Raw genomic sequence first — 17,146 nt, 5'->3', positions numbered from 1 at the left:
AAAAAAATCGAAATAAATCTATTCACATGGAAAATGAATTGTAATGGATGAATTTAAGGGGTTGAACTAAACAAATACGTGTGTTTACAGATGGTTACCGCTAGTTTTGTCCTTCCACATTCTGCTTAAGCTAGCTGGTCAATTTTCGAATATAATTTTTCTTATCTAAAATCCTTGATAAACAACGATTCTCACATTCACATAGAACAAATAAAAAAAAATAAAATAAAAACATTTTACTTAATTCAGTACAATATATAAATATGGTTAATAAGTAAATGAAAATATATGTTAAAAACAAAAAAAACATTAATATCAGTACGAAGCCATACTTTTGACAATGTGTGAAAAATAGTTATGTTGCGAATGAGCATTTATATCCACCCCTAATAGCTATAAAGTTATGAGCAAGCCCTTGAGGCGTTTGACGTTCAAAAATCTATTCCCGCCAAGAAATTAGTAGCCGAAGTTGAAAAAAAATCTACAGGGCTTTTCTATAAAAAACATTCACCGAACTATGGCACAAGCGAATTTTATTAAGGGTGTATATAAAACACACGCGCCATATAACCAGCACCTATATTAGTTATTTTAAATGATATTAGAGAAGAATGAGCTTCCAATGAAGTAGTAATAGTTTGATAATTGAGTGTTTTCCATTTGCTGGTCAATATATTTAACCAGAAGATGGAATCAGTTTGCCTTCCGCGATGAGATTGGCTTTGTTCTGACGAACGGTCTCGGCTCGTTTTTCCTGTAAAAAATAAATAAACAATAATCATCAAAGTCATAGTCAACAATCATAGTCATAATCAACCCTAAATTGAACGGAACCAGATAAAACCAAACTTGTAAATTCTCATTATGAGGAATATATTACAATTTTACCACCTCTTTGTTAATTTTTTTGCAGAGGGTATCTAATTTTGATTATTTTTTTGATAAAGATTGAAATAAGTCGAAACGTCATTTTCACCTGTCAAAAATTATTAAAAAAACTAATTTTAAAACTGAATAGACCTAAAATAAAGAACATTTAGATGCATATATATAAAAAGGTCTAAGAAACAAGAAATTGAAGAAATTTTAATTTTTCAGACTATATACAAGGTGTCTCAAAACATAAATATTAGATTTAACATAACCCTACAGGAAAAGTCCGTAGATGTTAAGTCGGGACAGCATCGAGGCCAAATTATATCCCCTCTCCTGGAGATCAATTTGCCAGGAAAAATTTCACGAACTCGGAATGTATTGTACATGTGCTAAGTTGCTGGAATCGTTTTTTTGGTTATAACCATTAAAGTTTTGTAGTTCAGGCACTAAAAAGTATTCTAACATTTCACTAAAACTGTACATCATGTTTAATTATGAACCGAAATGATAAAATCCAAAATGGGTTAATCGATGAATAAAAAATTTAAATATCTATCAACAATCGACTGTAGTTTTATTATTATAATCGATGGTATTGTTTCTATTTGTAGTTTTACATGCGAACTATAGGATGGATCAAAACTTTTGATTGGTAGTATATATTTGAAGGAGACAGAGAACTTTTTGGAAAAAATTACACAAAATGATTTGTAGTTGTTGATAATTGATCAAATTAACAGCTGACCCAACCTATCCCTATCTCACACTATTTTGTTTTATATAGTTGGTAGCCATGTTTATATTAATTTTTAATTTAGTTAAGTGGGCAGGGGACTCTAAGATATGTTAAAGTGACAGTAAATATTAATCAAAACAATTATCATTTATTCATTATTTAATAACAAAGAACCCAAATCCACTGAAAATAACAACAGTAGTATAGTCAGTTGGGATTAGGTATCTCAAACTGAATTATAAATACAAATAAATGTTAAAAAAATTGTTTCATACCGATTTTAGATTAAACGGGGTCTAAAAATGTTTTACAAATATTAATTATAAAAATATAATGAATTTAAATTACACAAAAATGAACAAACCTACTACTAAATTCTACATTACTCCTTTATCTACATTGATTCAAGTAGCAATTAAAAAAAAACGATAAAAAATGAAACCATTAATGATAAATAAAATAAAAAATAGAAAAAGAAAGTTGCAAGAACAAGTTTACATAAAATTTCAACACAAATACGATTCTTATAGCTTATACAGAGTGTATATAAAATATGTAGCTTACAGATTGCTTGGAGTTAATGAATATTGTTGATAACATTTTCCAAATTAAAATTCACTGCGTCAAGTGAAAACATGAATAAGTTGTGTTTGCATTCGTTTTATAGTACTATGTGCTCTTTAAACCTGACGGATCTCTTAATCTGCCTAATTTACTTTCCTTCACAATCACCAAAGCTAATTTCAAATCACAACAAACTTTCAATTTTTATTGTTAACACATATAATATAACCTCAAAAAATCATATTGTCTACTTCTTCAGTCTTCTTAAATTCGGCCTTTTGCCTTTCGGCACCCAGCCAGATTCATATTATATTCGTGTAATCCCTCTATCGTTCGAGAGCATATATAACAAAAATAAAGAAGTATTTCAATATATGAATGTTTTGTTATTTTTAGTACATGTCTGAAATAAGCTACTTTCTTAGTTAAAAATGAGTGTGCAATCTATCATTTTCATATGTGGTCGTAGGGAAAATATTTTAATTAACGTTATTGATTTTTGTATTTGGTCATAAGGACATATTTTCAAGATATAAAGTACTGTTTTCGAGTTATGACGTTTTTCACTCGAGCTAATGTATTCATCAATCCAAAAATAGTATACAAGAAAATCTATACTACTAAAAATTTGATAACCAAAACGTTCTTTGGAAAAATGTTAAGATAAACTATATAATTAAGAGAGTAATTGTTTGAATTAGCAGATATAGGAGTAAAAATTCCATTTCCGTACAAATCTCAAAGCAATCTGTCAATATGAACGTAATCAAGCATATACTTACGTAACTTCTCAGCTTCTCCTTCTGTTCCTGTTCGAGTTGTTCTTTTCGAGTTTGGGCCTGTATTAATTTTTCTTGAATTGCAACGTCCAATTGTTGTAATTTAATGTTGTTTTGTTCTCTCACCTTAGATATTTGTTCTTCCTGCGTAATGAAGCACATAAACATGCAAGCTTTGAGATGAAATAGTGACAAGGCAAAAATAAATATTACCGTGATTTATTGAGAAAAAAAAACCGAAAATTAAAAATAAAATTAGTTGATTATCGTACACTGAGAACAGAAGCCACCTAAAGATTTGAGAAGAAAATATTTTTGCATAGTTTAAAAAAAAATTAAAAAAATTTGTAGGTAGTTTAAACATTTTAGTAAGACCGCCATATTTCGTGACGTCATAGATATAATTTGAACAATGGTATATCAATCGTGTTTTGTACAAGATGTGAAAATACCACGACTAAAACATTTGATAGTTTTTTTATGATGCCAAGAAATTCGAATAATTTGAAAGTGTTGGTCGATCCTGCGAGATGTAATTATTTTGGTTGTCAGGATCATTTTAATGTAAGTAAGATTCAAATTAAACTTATTACAATATTTTATGGTAATTAAATTGATTAGGCTTCCAATTTTTAACGTTTTTATGTAATAATGTATGAACTTAACTTTCTTTCATTTTAAAATTTGATTTTTTTTTAATAATTTTTGAACGATTGATAAATTTGATGTTTTATTCATAACTAATAAATAAAAACTGTATTATAATAACATACGCTACGTTGCCGGCAACGATAACCTCGTGATCATCAAGCAGACAATTTCGTCAAATATACAAAAAAAATTCTAGTATGAAACTTGTCAAATTTTTTTAATGACAACTGTCAAAATTATGCTTCATCGAATTAATTTTAAAAAAATTCATTATTTTTCAGAATATATATCTCAATATTTAAATAACACTCAATAACAGCTATTTAAAGTGTCAACTGTCGAATTAATGTTAAAGGCTCATTTTTTTAGAATATTTGGACAAAAATTATTTTTTTTGTGTTTAAACTTTTTTTTAAACGTTCTAAATATTTCACTTTAGAACAATTGCGTCAAAATACAGTAAAAATCTCGTATGAAACATGTCAAATATTTTTTAATAATAAATAAAAACTGTATTATAATAACACACGCTACGTTGACGGCAACGATAACCTCATGATCATCAAGCAGACAACTGCTCAATGTTTTTATTAAACCTATGACGTCACAATTGAAAACCAACGAGAATCGTTATCTTGACTTTGACTCTTTGACTTTCTGATGTTGACTTAGATGGTGGAATATTAATTTTTTGCATATTTCTTGATTTTTATAAATTTCGAATTAGATCACTTTTGTTCTAAGCGTACTAAACTAATTTATCTACCTTAAGAGGACGTAACCTATAAATGGAAAGATTATTAAAAAAAAAGGAAAAAGAAACATCTCCTTCTCAATACTAATGACTTTCTAGTGTGTCTCAAACAAGCAATACCTATGCGATCATGGGTTTAATGACCATTCCGTATACTCAATAAGATACCATCTTGGTTGTATATCATATTTTATCAAACCACTAAACATAGTTTTCATCGATTTCGAGAAGGCCTTCGATTCGATACATCCCAAAGCAATTATAGAAGCCATAACTAATCGCTAAAGCGATTTATGATACATAATTAAACTCCTAAGTTCCCGACCAATATAGGAATGGGTAAGAAGACCCAATATCTCCGAAACTCTTCACAGCAGCATTGGAAGAAATATACCGTAAATTAGAATGGGACAACTAAGGTCCGAGAAGAGATGATGAATATGTTAACTATCTAAGATTCGTCCAATAACTCCGAAGAACTCAACACACCCAGCAATAGATAGGGTTAACTAATACACATACCCTGATCACTATTACCAGAAATTAATCGAAGAATAAATTTGGTATGAAGTGTATGGGCGAGACTTGGACACTCAACACTGAATTTACTAGTTTCCACAAAGATCAATGGGACGAAACATTCTAAGTATAACAAAAAAGAATCTTAAGAGAAAAGAATGGACAAGGTAAAAACCTCAAGTAGTAGAAATCCACAGTATCAAATCCCTTAAATGGCATCGGAAAGGACTGATAATAGATGGACCATAAAAATTACAACATAGTACCCACGAGACATCAAAAGACCTAACTTGAGATGGGACCGTGATATAAAGAAGCCAGCAGGAATAACTTGGGCCAGACTAACCAATTATAGAGGGAAGACAATGCAAGGGGTACAAACATAATTGCAAACTATGTCTGCAAGTCCTTTTCGATTGAGAAGACCACAGCAGAACAAACGAAACTCCCTAAGATTCTTTCAATTGTGGAGTCAACGTTTAGAGTTCACTGCTACCAAAGGGGTGTACAAGATACATTGAAAATCAATAAATCCAGTTTGTGGGACTATCGGAGCTCGAAGGAAGGACGAATCCAGTTCTAAAGGAATGATAGAAACAACCCCTTATGTTTAAATGGATTGTCGTAGTTCGAGGGAAGAACTCGCAAGGGGTAAAAACATAATCGAAAGTATATCTGAAAAATGGGCCAATGGAGTTCTTCTTCACCATGACATCAAGTTTTGAGAAGGCTTATCCTTGTGGGACTAACCAATTGCAGGTATTGTACTCTGAACGAATTATATATTTATAGGTTAGAGAGAAAACTAAATAGCAAAATTTTTTTGAAAGTGATACTAAAAATAAAATTAACGCAAACAATACTTACATGTTCTTTTAGACGGTCCAGCATCTTCTTAATGTTGTCGTCGCGTTGTTGAGAAGCAGTTTTCAGTTTATCTTCGATAGCTATTCTAACTTCTTCCGTTTGTTGTTCAAGAGACAATCTGGTTTTTTCAACGCTTTCGATATGATCCTGCAATTATTTATATTCTAATATTAAAACTACATAGAAATAGAACAATAGAAAGGTAACTATCATAGCACTAGCAAATGGATGAGCTGATTCAGAGACTGTTCTAGAAGTATAAAAGTTAGAAAAGAGGATTAGAAATTGCTCCAGTACAAGGATTAGCAACAGTCTTCCGGAAGAAGTTTGGTCGATTAGAAAAACTTGAAGAGCAGATCCCGGTAAGACGCTGAGAATCAAACACATTTTTTACCTGGTAATCAAAAATGAATCTCAAGATCAATCCACCTACCGCAATAATAACATCGAATTCTTCCTCTACCTATCCACACTTCAAATCAAAGTTGTGTTGATTTTATTCTTTATATTCCGTAGTAAGTTTTTTTTATCATTTTGCTCACAAAAATTTCTGTTATCTTCATGGATTTCCTTTTGTTTTGAACAAATTTTGTATGATAGTTTTCATATAAATTCGTATTTTCTATTTATTTGGGGAACAGAACGAATAGAATAGAGCAGATTCCTGTTTGGTTATATATAAATAAGTTTTTTTTATTTATTAGAGCATAAGCTCCTTTTTATTCAAATCTGCTCTACCTACTCGTTCCATCTTCCGTAATTTCCATCCGTGTTCCATTTTCCTTCCTCATTTTATTTTCTAAAGCTGCCAGGTTGGGAGTTTCGAATACCAGTTCTGCTCTTTAGGATACGGGGTTGTTGCCAATTTATTAATTTTTCCATAAAATTTATTTATTGCCGAAAATTTTTTATTATTCTAGCAATAAATATTAATTTGGATAATCGTACTCGGGGATAATTATAGATTGTTTAATATTTGTTTTTAATTTAATCATAAGGTGTTTCCAGCTTTTTTTATTAATTTTTAAACGTCGTATGAGTGAGTCCGAGTCACCTGCCGGGGAATTTAAGGTTATAAGGTCGGCAAAGTTTTATAAATTGAAGATTATTTGTTTGAGAAGTATCACAAATTGCTTAAGTACGTTTACAATCAGCTAGGGGCTCAGTATAGAGCTCAGCATCAACTCATGGTATTTCTAATAAAAGGAAAAACAAATGAAAAAATATATTCTGGATGTTTTTATCATTTCAGTAAACATTTTGTATATAATATCAGAAATTAAATTTTTGTTTTTATTACGAATAAAAATTAAAGAATAAAAATTAAATGATATATCGTGTGGTACAACTTATCTCTTGCCTCACAAACAAAATAATTAAGTAAAGATCATGTACCTACACTATAGATAAGGTATTCGAGTTGAGTAAATATAAAAAAAAAATAAAAAAGCTTCTCAGTTTACTGATTATAGAATATTGCAGTTCAACAACCGCAAAATGGAAATAAAAATAGTTTTTGCATAAATTCGATCAAAAATAAATTTTTTGGAGGTTTCACATACACACTAGACCAGTCCAGCCAAGTTTTTTGCTCTAAAATCGTTAGGACTAAAAATTCATAAGTGTACAAATGAAAGTTGCAAAAAATAGTAAGTTTTATAGTCCAATTGTCGGAAATCATCTTCTTCTTCGTACCAAAATGAATGCAACATCTTGTGGTGTCGAGCAAGACCTCCATCCATTCTAACCCAAGAATCATTTGGTGTTGAATCGTCTGACTTTGAATGGCTCCTCTTCTTGAAACTCAATCCGAGAAAAGTTCTCGATCAACGAAGATCCGAACCGATGAATGGCACCAAGGAACGGTGCTTTTCCTGGGGTACACCTTTGAGCCTTTTTGGCTTCTATTTAAAACAGAATTTTATGCTTAACAAATTGTATCACCCATTTGGAAGAAACTATATCTAAACATCTGGCAACAAATAAGAACAAATACATGAGGGTTGAAGAAAAGTTGGGACGGGGAACTAAAAACTGGCAACTACACTAGAGATCTTCGCATTCTGAACGAATTTGAGGAGCTCAAACCCGAATTTAAGACAAATTATAAGATGAAATAAAAGAGTTGCGATCAATGAACTAATCAAACAATGGATTTTCCTGTAAGAGGTTCTACATCGAAAGCTAGAAAACCGAAATGATACCAATTGATGTATATGATTTATTAGTCAAACTAGTTCTACAAATGGACTTGTCCCTATTAGTATTTCAAGAGGGAATGCAAAAGGTTGACTCCGTGTTGGTTGTGTCAAGTTATCTTGGGCTGCACGGAAATGATTTGGTAAATCAACTGGCAAGAGGAGTAATGACCTTCTTCATTAGACCAAACGATAGAAGTTAAGGAAAGGGAACAAAAGGTGAAGTTTATATTCTGGGAAAAGGTTTCTGATGAGATCTGTCGCTTGTGATGGTGTCTATAGAAGTCTCTGCCACCTCGGCTGGTTTTTCTTGACAACCGAACAAGTAATAGACAGAAAGATAATGAGTTCCATGGAGATCTTGCTGCCGGAATGGTAAATAGTGTAGCAAAATATATTTCAAAGTACAAGGCATTTGGGAAAGTTTCCACAAGCACATATTTCCTACTATAATCTAATTATAAAAAATTTGGGACTAATATAGATGAAATTGTGAATCGTTACCTTCAATTTAGACCTTAAATCGGTAATATACGCTTCTCTTTTTTCTTCGTAATTGCCCATTTTTTGTTCTAAAGCGTCACGAGTAGCAGATATGAATTGAGAAGTCTTTTCGTTTTTTTTGCGACTCGCCTCTTCAATTTTCATGATTTTTGAGGACCAAGCAGCCATTTTATTAGATTCCAATTGCTAAAATAAAATATTTCAAACATATCTTGATTTATTTACCCATTTTCCAAGAGATCATCAGATAACTAACCTGCCTACGTTCTTCAGCAGCCTTCAACTTATCCTCGATATCCTGGACGGACATGCTGCCTTTCGGCGAGAGAGATAACTTTGGTGGTGGCACTTTAACGTCTGGTTCTGCCAGAATCACTTCATAACGAAGGCCACCTTTTGTTTTTTCTTGGCAACGTACTTCAGTAGCTGGAAATAAAAATGTCAAATATAGGTAAATTGCTATTTTCAATGTCCGAAAGATAGAGTCTGGCAGACTATTAGGCGCGAAAATTTGTACAAATCATTTGTTAAAAAATCCTTAAATGATTGAAAAGCTTCCTTATTCCCTACTTCCGAATTTCTAATGGAATTTAGAGCAATAAAAACTCGAGTCAGTATATTCTTGTCTGTCAGACGCCATATTTCTGTTAGTGTGACTTTTTTTATATTAGAATTAATGGAAAGGGAATGGAGCAATGGAAAAAAGCTACACAAATCATGAACTCATCGCTGTGTTCAGAAAAAAATTAACCTAAACACAAAAATGACAATATACAAAGTCATATTGAAACCTATTTAAACGTATTTTTTCCGCCCAAAAATAATCGCAAAAAATCAATTTTAAACAGCCTCCTAATGTGGTTTTCTCCCTTAATATCTAATTCATGTAAAATAATTAAAATACGTTGGAATATGTTTCATTTAAAACAGTTTTTTTATTAATGCTAAACTTTCTGAATTGAAAGGATTTTTTTGTTTCAATCACTGCGGTTATTAGCTTTTTTTGCGTAGGATTTTCAACTGTTTCTCTATGATACCGAACACTGTTATTTGATCACTGTTTTTATAATCATCAATAAGAAAAAAAATCACGCAAAACCAAATTTGTTTGCGTTTTTTTCAACTATGATGATTTGTATCATTCAACAGCAATTTGACCGGCGTAGGAACCCACGTCTAATAGATTTAATGACCTCGTATCCAGTTTTTAATATTCTTTTCGATCCGTTTCATCATTTTCACATACAAATTTTCTTACAAGATTGTACATATCCAAGTAAAAAATGTAGAATGAAACTGATACTGACTTATCACAATATAAAATAAAAAAATGTTACTCTCAATTTTTTTTGTTTGTATTTCAGAAAATCGATTAAAAAAAGTTACTATTGAATATAATAGAAATTTTTCGTTGATTTTACTGTTGCATACCGCGACGGGTATAAAAACAGAGTAGATATTCAACACCAAAAAAGAACATAAACAGCTAAATGATATAAACCAGTTCTAAACATTAAATCGTGCTTGTTTGCACCAAATTATCTACAATCGATATACGCATCGGCGTACTATTTACTTTTTTACAGAAACTATTTCAAATTGTTAATTAAAATCGATATTTGAATCAGATGTATACGAGGGCCATTCTTCAAGGAAACAATAATTGGATGGAGTAAGCCTTTTCTAAATAATCAAACAAGATTACACCTTCGATTGAAATCCAAAAAATGTTTCACGAATTTGGGGTTGTTTCTGAGGGTACAAATAGTAAATTTATGGCGGGGGAGACATATTATTTCCATTATTTTAGAAATTACATGGTACAACTCACATATGATAAATCAATGAAACCTAACCTAACTTAACCAAGATGGTAATTATTTAGAATTGGAACTCTAAGTAAAAATCGTACCAAAAAATGTTTCACGCATTTGGGGTTGTTTCTGAGGGTACAAATAGTAAATTTATGGCGGGGGGCATATTATTTCCATTTATTTTAGAAATTACATGGTACAACTTACATATGATAAATCAATGAAACTTAACCTAACCTAAAAATCGTTTCAAGCATTTGGGGTTGTTTCTATGGGTACAAATAATAAATTTAAGGCGGGGGAGACAGATTATTTCCATTATTTTAGAAATTACATGGTACAACTTACATATGATAAATCAATGGAACCTAACCAAACCAATTCAAAATTCATTTTTATTACACTGGAAGGCATGCGAACGAGTTTTTGATCAGCATCAAGCAATTGCGACACCCACATTGCAAATAGCGTTTTCTCAACAATCAAAATTATTTTTTCTATATATTTACCTAACCTATTTCTTTATAAGAGTATTAAAACGAATCTATTTGCAAGATGAACTTCGTTTGATGCTTTACTAAGAAATTATGAACGATGTGGAATATTTCCCATTTTTTTTTCATAAATTCTCGTATATTTCGCGAATCAGTATAAAAAAAGTTTTCTTGGAAGGCTCCTATCTACGTATATATATTTATGCAATGCATAATCTAGTTATCTCAACGCTGTGTGATTAATTTTTCATAAATATATTAAACAGTTTCATAGTCTAAAAAAATCGGGACGCAAAGTTTCTTCTGTTTTTTTTTGTAACCAGCCTCCTCAATTTTACTGTTTATTTAGATGACAGGGTTTACCTGTTTTAACTGTACTTCTATAAATAGAAGTCAGTCATATAAAAAAGTAAACGTTTCAAGCACAAAAGTTCATTGAAATGGGCGAGGACTAAATCGCTTCAAATTAGTCATTGTACTTATTAGAGAAAACTGATTTGATTTGAGACATGAACAAACCAAAAAGGACATCGACCTCCATAGTAAAAAAATTATTATACTGTTTTATTCTTATTTAGAATAAGCCCACATATTTGTGACATATACAAATTAAAATTACTATAGGGTATAAAACTGTTATCACATCTAGGATTTGCAAAGACCACAGAGCGATATGTGTAGGTTGAAGGAATCGGAATCAGCTGAAGCAGTTTGTATTAGAACACAACCACCAACCTCAAAAATTTCTATAACTAAATGATGCTAGCATTACAGAACCGGTTTATTCAATCATTTATTCACTTGTTGGAAATACACCCCAATTTTCTGCCACTTGTTGGAAGTACACCCCAATTTTCTATCGTTTTTTGGAAGTACACCCCCTATTCTGCCACTTGTTGGAAGTACACCCCAATTTTCTGTCGTTTGTTGGAAGTACACCCCAATTTTCTGCCTTCTGTTGGAACTATATCACAATATTCCGCCACTTGTTGGAAGTACACCCCAATTTTCTGTCGTTTGTTGGAAGTACACCCCAATTTTCTGCCTTCTGTATATAAAATTTTGTGATGTGTACCCTTATTATAAGTAAAAGGAAAGTCGATAATAATGGTCATTATTAACAGATCATAAATTGGAAATACAATATGATAAAAAAATAATCCAAATTGTTTATACAATGATACGATGAAAATAAATCAACTGCTTTTCTTCCATGATGTTAATATAAACCACAAAATATAAAAAAAAATGATAACAATAACTACTAGCATAAGAAATTACCAAAAATTAGTCTGCTTTCCCCTTAATGATTTTCTAATAATTTTAGATATTTAAACCAAGAAAAGCATAAAGGAAAAAATAATCAAATGCTTTCTCTCAAGTTAAAAACCATCTAGTTGTTGGTAATTGTGATGACAAATGTTTTCTTTTATGACCATTTGCACTATACTAACTGTCCAATTTGTAGCAATGGGTATAACAATACTTTAATGGTCAACAGCTTTCTTATAATGAATGTTAGACTAATCTAGTTGCACAAATAGTGAAAGTTTCCCATAATAATATGAAAAAGTGAGAAAATTAAGATTTAAACATGCTTAGATGGTTGTTTATTTGGCAGTTAATTTTTTTCAATTTGAAAAAATAAATGAGCAAAGTTTATTTTTAGTCATCAACTTGACATCAAATATATATAACAAATATACACTAGATTTCTATTTAAATTGCAAATTAGAAATATAATAAGATATTATTTTTGCCCTTGTTGAATTTTTATTTTCACATAAAGCTTCCACTAAAGATTTCAAAAAGAAACCACCCAAAACAAATATTTTACATTTAAATTATGAAAATATTTTAAAGACTCATCAAAACTCCCATGAAACACGTATATAAATAGATATTTTACACCTGTTTGGAACCCTTCATTTGTTATTCTTTATCTTGATTTTAAATCTCTTTTGATAGAAAATCAGTTCGAAAATAACAGTCAAAAATTTGCCGAATTTTTAACTGACTTTCCATCAAGTTTCTAGCAAATAAAAACTTTAAGAAAATTTAATAATCTGAAATGGACTAATGCATTTTCACAAATTAAAACTTGTGAGTTGCTCTCAGCCCTGAATGATTCTAAGTAAAAATAAAATTTAAATAACCTTTAAATAATTCCAAGAGCTGTACCTAAAGTAAAAATAGACATTTATTCCGTATTAACTATATAATATTTACTAAAGTATATCTAAAATTTGGCTGCAAAAATTCCTAAATGTAATTCATTATTAATATCATACTCAAATTCGATTTCAACCTATTTTAAATCGAAATTAAGAATTAAAGAAGAAACATCAAAGAAATCTCCCTTATGTGGGTGTTAAAAGCTTTCCTAATAAGTCGTAAATCAATATGAATTTTTACTGTATTAATTTTCAAAAATTGTATCATCATCAAATATTTCCATTAAAATTATTGAAATGTTGCTGTTGTAAAAGAATTTCTTTGTTCTAAAATCATATGTTAAAACAAAATGGACTCCAACTCATATGCCCTTGTGTTACAAATTTTCGCGTTTACTTATATTTAATCACGATGTTAACTTACCATCCATTATTAAAATGATATACAACACAAAAATAAAATTAAACGAATAAAGCGGACGACGGTTATTTTTAAAAATCCTCTTCAACACTCAGACAAAGACTACAAGGCGCAAGGGATTCAAATACACTTAGAGCATCTACTGTTTACAGCCGGTTTTCAAATGGTAAAAAACAACGGAAAAATCCAGTTTAAATTTAAGTGAGGTTACAGTGAACGTTACTGGAAATAGGCGCGAATTTCAAATAAGAAATGCATACTCACACGTAGAACGGACAAATAATAAAATTAGATTTGAGTAGCTTGAAATATTATCAGAAATGATATTTGAAATACCTCTAAGTAACTGTCATTCTAGTATACTCTACAATAAGATTTCTTGTCTGAGATATATTGTTCATAATATGGAAGTAAATTCGTTTGTACTTGAAAAATAACGAAATAAATTAAAAAGTATAGTTGGACACTTACTGATAAACTGCACTCGCTTTGGCTGGTCTTGTATGAAACTCTTTGACTTCGTTTTTACTTTGGTGATAGGCATCTGTGATCTATGTACTGTAAAATTAAAAAAATTTATGTATAATTCACTTTTATACAATTATCTCTATTCACACATATCACGAAATTTGACAGTTTTTTAAATTGTGATGCCAGAGTTCGTGTCATCAACGCACTACGTTTTTTTAAACTGTCAATGTGTAGAAACAAAAGTCTGAGAATAATGTCGAATTCAGAAATATTTACATAATGGAATAAATTTCTCTACGACAAATTATTAGGAACAAAATTTAACATTCACTATAGCTAAAATGGTCCATATCATCGTACTTTTTTATTTATTACAATTATATAAACAATACAGGAAATTGAGACATAGTATAGGTTACGTAGACACGCCGTTTTAATTGGAGTTATTTGATAAACGATCTTATCGGAATTTTATTAATTCAAATAAAGGTTATTAACGGTTTAAGACATTGTCCGGAAACTAATTTGATAACAATCTTGGAAATAAATTATTTGTTAATATATAAATTCGCATTTTTTAAATAAAGTTATTTGTGTAAGACGATAATATTTAGTTGAACAATGATACTATAAAAACCGATGATATTTTCTCTTTATTTCTATTTTTAGCAAAATTGATAAAGAAATTTGATTACTGAAAAATAAACGTTGATTTTGGTTTAGAAACCTTAAATTAATTTCCTATGAAAATCAAAACTAAAAAAGACATTTTTATTGACTTGTATTGACAACTAGCACAGGGACGTACTCAGCGTTTATAGCCTGTATGTCATTTTTAAATAGAGTTACATTACATTATTATATTTTATTTATGGATTAGTATTTATATATTTTAATGTATAGAGTAATAATCTTAATTTCTGTACAATCATTTTAAAAATTATTCCAGAATAATTTGAGTGTATCCCAAAAGTTTTGAAACCTGAGTTAATACACGTTTGCGGTTTTTTATAGGTCTGGAAAAATGATTTACAGATTTATTAAACAAGAGAAAAGTTGCTGTTTAGAAGTTAATAAGGTGAAATTATAAGTATACACCCGATATATGAATTAAATGTTATTTAATACGAAAATACTCGATACTCGATATTTTTTTGTAAGTCTAGTGTCCATTGATTTGCTACACCAAAAATCAAATAGAGAAAATAATTATTTCGAATGTAAAATATGTAAAATTGGAATAGTTACAAGGGGGTGACCATAATTATACATGGAAATGTGTCTGGACGTATAAAGGTTTCCATTCAACAAGCTATGATGAGTCAGAGGCGATCTGTCAAGCGTCAAAATGAACTTGGCACGCCGGTATGTATATGCGGTATTGATGAATTCGCCGTAACGGCATTGGAAAAACCCATAAGACTTTCCTTTCATAAATAATAAAATAAACAATTTTTAATTACTTTTTTGAAGAATTCATTTATATAAATTTATTCAAAAAACTTTTGTATAGCTCAAGCACATTTTCCAAATATGAAAATTACAACTTTCTAAATCATTTTTTCAAAGTTTTCAAAATTAATTTTCATTTTTTGTATTTAATTAATCGCTTTTCGATATATATGAATAAGAAATTTTTGTTGAACAAACAAATAAAGACAGAATCGATATCTTCAAAATTACTTACCGGCAGCAGGTAATGGGGCCCGACATGTGTGACAGAAGCATTGCATAACAGATTCCCTTACTAAACCCAGCAGCATCTTGAATAAATTTTTTGGTAACGCGTTCACAACCACTGTTAATTCTCCTTGCTGAAGATTTTGTTCGATTTGACGAGAATTTCGCTACTTCCGGTGAAACCTGACCGCTTTTCCCGTTGATACTGACGGAAAGGGGAGGATTAAGGAACAAGGAATAGAGAATGAACCGCTACGTTGCCAATTTGTCGTAGCGGAAAAGCCCATTGGAGTCCAACGGAGTCGAATCAAACGAAAATCCGGGTGGTAAACAAAAAGTACACATATTGAAGATATGGGTATTCATTTCAGACAGAGGTCTTCATATTTGTTCTTTTTTGGACACAATTAAACCTTATTTTTCCAAGGATTTTTCCATCTCATCTCAAGTAAACAGTTTTCACTCCCAATCAGTCGAATAGGAGGATTATTTCGCAAAAATTAGTCTTTTGGTCTAGGCTTCATAGAGATTGAACGCCTATCATATAACCCTGATTGGGCTATACATATTAAAAAATAATCAATTTTTTTTATTTATGTGGTACTACTATGGTAGAATTTACAATTTTTTAAAGTAATTCTGATATTTCTATGCGGGTTAGTTTGATCGAGCCACTCTAAAATAGCGTATTCTAAAATTCCACGAATAAAAAACTTTTTGTAAGTATGACATCATTGTAGGAGGCCCGAGACGGCTTTGAGACGCGATGACGCGTTTACCGGTCGATATGTCGGGCGTAGTCGACGGACAGAACGACGCCAGTGGCTTCGACTCAATTCGATGCGTGTTCTCAGACATAAGGTGACGACGGTAATTCCAGGGCGTCATTAAGAAATGAATATCCCGGAGTGTCCTGCGTTCTGGCTTTCCGCAGGATTACGGTCGTATTAGGTTTGTTTGATGTAGGAGGTTTATTAGTTTGACTAGACTTTGTGTACGTCTCGCGGTTTTTCCTTAATGAAATCAACACGAAAATAACTAAATGATATTTACTTTTGGACCAGAAGCTTTTCCTAACTTATATTTTCTGATTTTTTGCTCAAATATATTTTAATACAGTTATTATATTCAGTTTTGACTCATTTAAAAATATAAATTTTCTTTTAAGAGCACGGTTTCACAAAGTAGAAACTTTTCTAAGTCGGCTACACACGTTCAGTTTTATCTGTATAGTGTAATAACTTCTATATATGTGGATATTTCAATTTTACTGTAACAGTAAACGAAGAAGAAGAAAATGACATTTTTTTAAAATGATTGTTACGTGGGTGTACAGTCCTCAGTTCAATTTATAGCAAAGGTACTATTGCAACTGAACATTTATAACTGTCAGTTGAAACTAAACGTGTGTGACAGCCCTAAGTCTTAAAACATTTTCGAGAATAATTGCTGCACTGAAATGGTTAAGAGATGAAGCGATGACAAACAATTTTTTATTTTCATGTACAATTGAAATGTTCAATAAAGTCGTTTATATTTTATTGATTATTATAAATCTAGTTTGTTATAGGCAACTTTATTACTCTTTTGTAATGTTAAATGCCTAATTACCAAATATCTGTCATTTGTCTTATTGACTAGTTA

The 17,146-nt window shown here is 30.6% G+C and overlaps 1 protein-coding gene across 3 annotated transcripts; it reads right to left on the bottom strand.

The window, feature by feature from the left end:
• Positions 1-221: 221 nt before the first annotated feature.
• LOC130903511 (myosin-9) lies at positions 222-17,144 on the bottom strand. 3 transcript variants are annotated; one of them, XM_057815650.1, is made up of 7 exons: positions 15,510-17,144; positions 13,823-13,909; positions 8,705-8,874; positions 8,449-8,634; positions 5,747-5,893; positions 2,959-3,099; positions 222-754 (listed from the first exon to the last, which is right to left on the bottom strand). In XM_057815650.1, exons 1-7 carry the CDS (start codon positions 15,583-15,585, stop codon positions 677-679), a joined length of 885 nt encoding a protein of 294 aa, XP_057671633.1. In that variant the 5' UTR covers positions 15,586-17,144; the 3' UTR covers positions 222-676. The 3 variants fall into 3 exon arrangements, with proteins under 3 accessions (XP_057671633.1, XP_057671634.1, XP_057671636.1); XM_057815651.1 differs by lacking the exon at positions 2,959-3,099 and having other exon boundaries at positions 15,510-15,715; XM_057815653.1 differs by lacking the exons at positions 13,823-13,909; positions 15,510-17,144 and adding an exon at positions 13,355-13,530.
• Between the last annotated feature and the right edge of the window lie 2 nt (positions 17,145-17,146).

This window comes from Diorhabda carinulata, chromosome 2 (assembly GCF_026250575.1).
Source record: "Diorhabda carinulata isolate Delta chromosome 2, icDioCari1.1, whole genome shotgun sequence".
Classification (NCBI taxonomy): domain Eukaryota; kingdom Metazoa; phylum Arthropoda; class Insecta; order Coleoptera; family Chrysomelidae; genus Diorhabda; species Diorhabda carinulata.
This window is presented reverse-complemented; position numbering and strand designations above follow the sequence as displayed.

Bases quoted from the DNA above. Each gene is read 5' to 3' on its own strand.
- LOC130903511 (XM_057815650.1), bottom strand. From the start codon at position 15,585: ATGCTGCTGGGTTTAGTAAGGGAATCTGTTATGCAATGCTTCTGTCAC. The intron at 13,910-15,509 runs GTAAGTAATTTT...TTAATTTTACAG, and splicing joins GGCCCCATTACCTGCTGCCG to TACATAGATCACAGATGCCT. The intron at 3,100-5,746 runs GTAAGTATTGTT...TTCATTACGCAG, and splicing joins TGGACCGTCTAAAAGAACAT to GAAGAACAAATATCTAAGGT.